Here is a 6914-nt window from a genome sequence, read left to right as displayed (position 1 = left end):
ACCAGAGGATGCGCGATCTTCTCTTTATCTCTCCCGGGCTACTGTAGCACCTTTTCCGCCAGCTCTCCACGCCCTCACGTCCCTCCCCGCCCCGCCCAGTCCCGTCCCGCCCCGCCCCGTCCCGTCCCGTGCACCCCGCAGCCGGCGGAAAGTGCGCCTGTGCGCTGTGAGGCCCTTCTCGCCTTCCGTCGCTTCCTTTTCCGTCTCGGCCCCGCCCACCGCCGGCGCCGTCGTTTCCGGTTCAGCCCAGAAACGGCCCAATCGCTTCTGGTCCCTGCTTCGCCGGCCAGCCCATTTCTCCAACGTTTCGGTGGCTTACTCGGTCTCCGGGCAGGTGGTTACCAATAAAGTTTTACTATTTCAAAGCCGGGAGGACTGGGCCCATTCTCGGTCCCCTTGCTCGCTGCCCGCAGTTCGCCTCGGCTACAGGTAACCAGCTTTAGGGCCTCATGGCCGCGGGCCGCCGCGGCCGGGCGGGGATGAGGCCGCCCGCGCTCCCGTGGCTTCTGGGTCTGTCGGCGTCCGTCTCAGCTTGAGCGCAGTCCCTCCGCTCCCGCGGGCCGCTTCGCGCCGGACCCCATGGCCTCTGAGGCGCCGCCGCCTTCGTTGTCGCCGTCGCCACCTCCCTCCCCCGAGCCTGAGCTGGCCCAGCTGAGGCGGAAGGTGGAAAAGTTGGAACGCGAGCTGCGGAGCTGCAAGCGGCAAGTGCGGGAGATCGAGAAGCTGCTACATCACACAGAGCGGCTGTACCAGAGCGCCGAGAGCAACAACCAGGAGCTCCGCACCCAGGTGCGCGGTCCGCCTCCAGCCCCACGCCCCATCCAGCCCGAGATGAGGCCTTCGAAGTCTAAGATAGCCTCAGAAGGTCTCCTTGGTAGGGCCCAGGACTGCTTTATAGAGTACCTGAAAGAGTTAAAAGTTCAGTGCGATGATAATACATTTGAAACAGACCTAAGCGTTGGGGTACTCGATTTAGATAAGTGCGTGAGCTGCAGTTGTGGCCAGCGTGGAGTGCACTTAAGTACTTCAGTCTTCATTCTCACTTGTGAAGTCCCATTGGCAGTAGGCACATTTTTAATATTTTGTTCTAGATCACTTTTGAGTTTGTTAAAGCGCCGGATTTCAATCAGAATCCCATTTATCATACCCTAGATGTGTGAACTGATATTGAGCCTCAGTGGCCCATAAAATGAGAATGCTAGGACCACACTGGTGGAGGTTAAATCAAAGTAAATGTCAACAGACTGTTTTACAGTTTTGTAAATTGCTGAACGCTAGCTATGTGTGAGGTTGTTCTGGGCATTCATCTTGAGTAGTCTGGTGGAAGTAGGGAAGATAGAACTGTCTTCGTTAGACACACTAAGCAGCTAACTTTGTTCTTATAACATGCAGTAAGGACAAATATTTAAACTCGCATTTTAAAAAAACTTTTAAACAGCATAATCTTTTCAGCTTGATTGTTTTGGGCAGTCGCGCTCTTTCCCAACAAGTTATTTCCGTGTAATTATTAATTTCAGTTAAACTGTTGTCTAGTCTTTTGGCATATATTGATACATTTCCTAAAACCATAAATGTAGGCTGAACGTTAAAGTATCATCAAACTTTGTTACTCTTTGCTATCAAATAATCTATGAAAATAACCGCTGAGTTGCAATGACTTTCTGTGCCCACTGTATAGAGTTGTTAACGTTATGACATTACCGAAAATTTGTATTTTGTTACTCAACAACTATTTATTGGACAACTACAATGCACAGCGACTGTGCTAGGAGACTACAGATATTGTTAAAATATTGTGGGGAAAGGGGAGTAAAATATGATGAGCTGTGAAAAAAACCCTTTTATAATTCTAAATTGTAAAAGTACCGCTTGCTATAGAGAACCTAAAAGAAAACGTTTTTGCTAATCTTTGAAGAGCCAGCGTTTTGGTTATTAGTGTTAATTTGCTGGCAGTCTAATATGAAAAATTGAAAAGCATAGAAAGCTGTAACTTTACTAGTGATAGTAATTATTCTTCTTTATTATCTTTCTAGTCAGCCTCCCCTGGTGGTGGGTGGAGTTTGTTAACTGTCATTCCTAATTACTAGATAGTGTTTTATCTGGAGCAGTAAAAATTTGGCTTGAGAATGGAGGGTGAACTAGCAGGAAAGTACAATATGTACAGGCTTTGGAGTCAAAGAAACCTTGTGCAAATTACTTTCTTTAGATTTCTCACATGTAAAATGGGGATTAGGACAACTAATTTGTAAGGTGGTTGTAAGAATGAATGAGATGTTACCCACAGTACCAAGTGCAGTGCCTAGCATGTAGCAGATTCTATATGAATGGTCTTGTTCATAGTAATAGTGGTAGTAGCCAGAGCCAGGATTAGAGCAAGGCAATCAGTAGCCTAGGGCGAAAAATTCAAGGGGGCACTCATTCTCAGGTATGACTCTATACTTGCATGAAGCTGAGAGTGAATGTCTCCTTAAATTTTGAGCCTTAGGTGCCTTGCTCGCTTCACTCTAGTTCCTGCCCTGGTGGTAGCAGCAGATCTGATAATCTGTGAAGTGCACAGATAATCAGTATATAATCAGTCTTATCACCTTTTTCTTTTTAAGCTTTATGTATCATTAAAGAAGCTTGTTTTTTGGTTTTGTGCTTATAATGGGTGTAATCTCACACTGAGTTCCTGTCTGACTGAGCTGTATTGATGAGGCTGCTCTTCATCTGCTTATGGGTATTTTTCACACTCAGTTGTTATGGCCTTGGTATTCAGTGAGACACAGGGAGGCAAGATGCATCTCTGAGGCAGTCACCTCTCTTTCCTTCTGCTCCAGTTACTTAATTATAAGATTACTATTTCAAGGAAAAAGTATGTTAAAGTATATGAGTGGCATTATTTAAGTGAATGGTTAATTCCAGGTGGAGAACACTGAATGATACTAGATAATTTAATTCAATGATTTAATTCTACTTAGGGAGAACTGCTGACTGATTAAAATAGTAGTATAAAAACGTTCTTATTTGTTAGAAATAAAGGATCCTGTTCACTAAGTCTTATTAATTTAGTCAGTCTGATTTTTGGAGGTAATAATTTGAGGTTAGATAGAGAATATAAGAATAAAAACATTTCCTTCTGCAGATGTAAAAGGTGAAAGCCAATTATATTGTAGTATTTTCAGTTTTTCTGAAAAGGAAACTAGCTGATATTGGTACTTCTCCAAACTTTTACCAGGAAAAATAATTATTGTAATTTCAGGAGAATAGTGTGTATATTATTAGATTGCTGTATGGTTTATTTTTCCTAAAGCCTTGCTTTCTTTCAGGTAGAAGAGCTCAGTAAAATACTCCGTTGTGGGAGAAACGAAGATAATAAAAAGTCTGATGTAGAAGTACAAACAGAGAACCACCCTCCTTGGTCAATCTCAGGTATTCTGCTTATAGTGAAGATATCCTAATACTACCACATTCAGATCATGCTAACATGGAGTTTTCTTTAAATTTAGAATCTGTATACATCTAGATAAATAGGAGAGCTGTTACAAAGTTGACTTTTCTCCATATGATTTGGTATTTTCAGATAATCTATTTGCTCTTTTGGTGGGAAAGTAGTAATTTATTGTTATTCCTGTAAATACGTAATATTGCTAATATGCTTTCAGTGGCACATTCACTGAGTAATATGTGCTATGCTGTAAGCCATCTCCTCTCATTTGACCTTACTTGTGACCAGGGGCATGTGTTTTCTTGTTGATGTGTTCCACCTAGCATCAATTCAGTGTCAGTCTCTAGGCCCTCCTGGGAATGGGGTGAGCCTACAACCCAGGCCTTGTTAGTGGCATTATGTTGTGAGGCAAAATAACTGAGAAACCAAGTTTTAATAAATAGGGATAACAAGAAATGATCTTTCCCATTAAATTTTGCCCTGTTTTATTCAGATGCAACTTAGCAAATTGCTAAACACAGCAATGATATGAACATTACATACCTGTATAATATTATGTTTTTTAAAAAGTCAGCACCATGAGCAAAATTTGACAGAAAAAGTCAGCCCTTGACATGTTGTCATTTGATGTTGAAGTATACTGTGGTATGTAGTTAGACGTTAAGAGTTGCTAATTTTTTTTTTTTTTTTGACAGAACACAACCTATCTACCTGTTTTCTCTTTTAACTCTTGCTATGAAAAATCCAAATCTGCTTACCTTTTTTTCCTTTTTAGCTTGACAGCTAGGGAACTGAAGGTGACATTAGAATCAAAGATATATATCTCTGCAGATTTATTTGGACCATTAATTTTAATCTGTTAAAATGTGTATAATTATAAAAATATGGTTTGTTTGCAACATGTGCTCTTTTGTGTTCAGTGCCAGTGTTTTGGAATTAAGTCCTTTTTATATACACTATTCTAATATGATATCACTTAATTTGTTTTTGCAATAGATTATTATTATCAGACATACTATAATGATGTTAATCTTCCAAATAAAGCATCTGAACTCCCAGTTCAGGAAGATCAGGATATCAAAGCTTCTACTTTTAATTCTAAAGACCAGTCACACATAGAAAATGATGCTTATGCTGGTACTGATATAACAGAAAATGTTAATTGTGGACAAGAGGACCATTTTGCCTCAAATTCACAGGTAATAAAACGCTTCACTTGAAACTGTTGATACTCAAGAACTTGTTCTTTGTTGTTATTGCGTAGAAAAATAGACTTCTTTGGTTTATTACAACATATACAAGGATTGTAAATGTTCTGCGTGTAATTATGCAGTGAATAATACAGTTTTTGAGAAACAAAAATTAGAACTTGTTCGTATGTGTAACTATTTTCCTACTCTGTTGTGTTGCAAAAATGTATGCTGTACATAAACTAAACAAAATTTGTCAGTACGTTTGACTCAACCAAAAAATTTTGAGCAACCACAATACCATGTTCACACCAAATTTTTTTTAATACTTCCTTTATGTCAAATATCTTGCCACTGTTCAAATATCCCAGAATGTTTTATAAATTTGTTTTTACCATTTGTTTGAATCAGGATCCCAGTAAGGTTCATACAGGGCAACTGCTTGATGTGTGATGTATAATTTATAACTTTCTTCTCTGTCTCTTTTCTAAAATTATTTTTCCCCTTGAGCCTGTAATTATTGAAGAAGCCAGATCATTTATCTTAAAGAATATTTCAGTCTGGATTTTGTGGATTGCTTCCGTATGGTATTAGGCATTTATTTTTGAGTAATGGTCACTCACTTACTTCTAGTGTCTTCAAAACTGGGTCAGAATTGAATTAACCGATACACTAATTCATATTTTTTAAAGTGGGTCAAATTGTAATTGATAGCCATCCCTTTCCATTGCAGAAATTGAGGTCTTATTATTCAGAATAGTTTTTAGGTCTGTTTATTGTTTCAAGTTCTGCTAACTTTTATATTGATATGAGGATGTTTTTGTCCTGTTTGACATGATTGTATCATACATAGGAGCCAGCATCTGTGTTAGCAACAGAAGATACATCCTTAGAAGGTTCATCACTAGCTGAAAGTTTGAGAGCTGCAGCAGAAGCTGCTGTATCACAGACTGGATTTAGTTATGATGAGAATACTGGATTGTATTTTGATCACAGCACTGGATTCTATTACGATTCTGTAAGTATCTCAGACCTTTTAATACTGTATAGTTGTGTTCTTAGCTGCTTGAATACCAAATATTAAACCCTAGGTTGAATTAAGATAAGCAGGGAGCTGCATGTAAAAATTTATTTAAAGCTATTTGGCAAGAGTAAAGATTTATAAAGTAGCTTATGATACTATATTTCTATGTTTATTTAATTAAATAAGTTAATTGTGTTATTATAGATTAATATTTTAGAGAGATCTAATAACCTTTTATATGTAAAGTAACATACAAAAATGTTAGCATATTTATTAATAAAAGGAGACAACAACATTTTGTAAAATGTTTAAGAACCTAAACTAAAAGGAAGTAATGTTGTTAATTCTAGGCTTGGGGTAAGATTTTCTAAAAATTGTTTCAAATACTTATATCTTTATGAATCCATTTTAGACCACAGAGGAGTCTTTTTCTTAAATTCTTTATAGCATGTTTATTATTAGTCATTGTTTTATATTTTGTGACTTTTAAGCATTTCACTTAAAAAAAATCAATTTGTTAACAGTGAGAACTAGGGAATTAGTATGGAATCAGAAATATAATGGACCATGGACTAGGACAAACCAGAAAAGAAAGTTCTTGATTTATAATATAGTGTTATGACTGTTGAAGGTCTGGTATTTAATTGGATTTTTTCAGGTTTGGTGACAATGATCCTGGAAGTTATATACCCACATACCTCAACCTCAGTGGTCTACACATATGATCTGGTCCTCAGGAATTACAGAATGTCATGCCCCAAAGTGGAGCAGATATTCACCATTCCAGTTATTGGAACTATTATTAACTACTCTAGGGAACGTAATGATAATAGTAAATATTTTAGTTAGATAAGGGATTTCATTAGCTTGTCAGTTTGTACTTGGTATAGTACTTTGTAAATACTTTGTAAAAGAGGGTTTTATTTCACAGGAGTATGCTAATTGACAGTGCTAATTAATACCTAGAAAATTAATGTTTAAACTCTTATTACCAAAGAAAATAGCTATTAATTACTTGGTTTCTAGAAAAATACGGAATTTCCAAGTATATGATGTTAGTCTTTGTCATTCTTCTACCTTCTTTTCTGTAACTTTCTTCCTGACATCTGTTCTGTAAATGCTTAATTACATTCTGCAGGTTGTGTCTCAGTGGAGTAGGGACTTCAGTGCTTTGCCATTTTTAATGTGCTAGTTTTCATTTTAATTAATTTTCTTACATATTTGAAAAATGTCTATATTTTGGACTGAAAGACATAGCAGATTAAAAAGATTT

At 37.9% G+C, this 6914-nt stretch overlaps 1 protein-coding gene across 3 annotated transcripts in view; it reads left to right on the top strand.

The window, feature by feature from the left end:
* The first annotated feature begins 272 nt into the window (after positions 1 to 272).
* The window catches only part of AGGF1 (angiogenic factor with G-patch and FHA domains 1), a 55895-nt gene continuing 49253 nt past the window's right edge, over positions 273 to 6914 (top strand). For all 3 annotated transcript variants that reach the window (XM_060009280.1, XM_060009278.1, XM_060009279.1), the window contains exons 1-4: positions 273 to 789; positions 3309 to 3411; positions 4424 to 4626; positions 5471 to 5635. In XM_060009280.1, the coding sequence (XP_059865263.1) occupies positions 580 to 789; positions 3309 to 3411; positions 4424 to 4626; positions 5471 to 5635 (681 nt within the window). In that variant the 5' untranslated portion in view covers positions 273 to 579. The remainder of the gene's footprint in view (positions 790 to 3308; positions 3412 to 4423; positions 4627 to 5470; positions 5636 to 6914) is intronic.

The sequence above is a fragment of the Delphinus delphis genome, chromosome 3 (assembly GCF_949987515.2).
Source record: "Delphinus delphis chromosome 3, mDelDel1.2, whole genome shotgun sequence".
NCBI lineage: Eukaryota > Metazoa > Chordata > Mammalia > Artiodactyla > Delphinidae > Delphinus > Delphinus delphis.
This window is presented reverse-complemented; position numbering and strand designations above follow the sequence as displayed.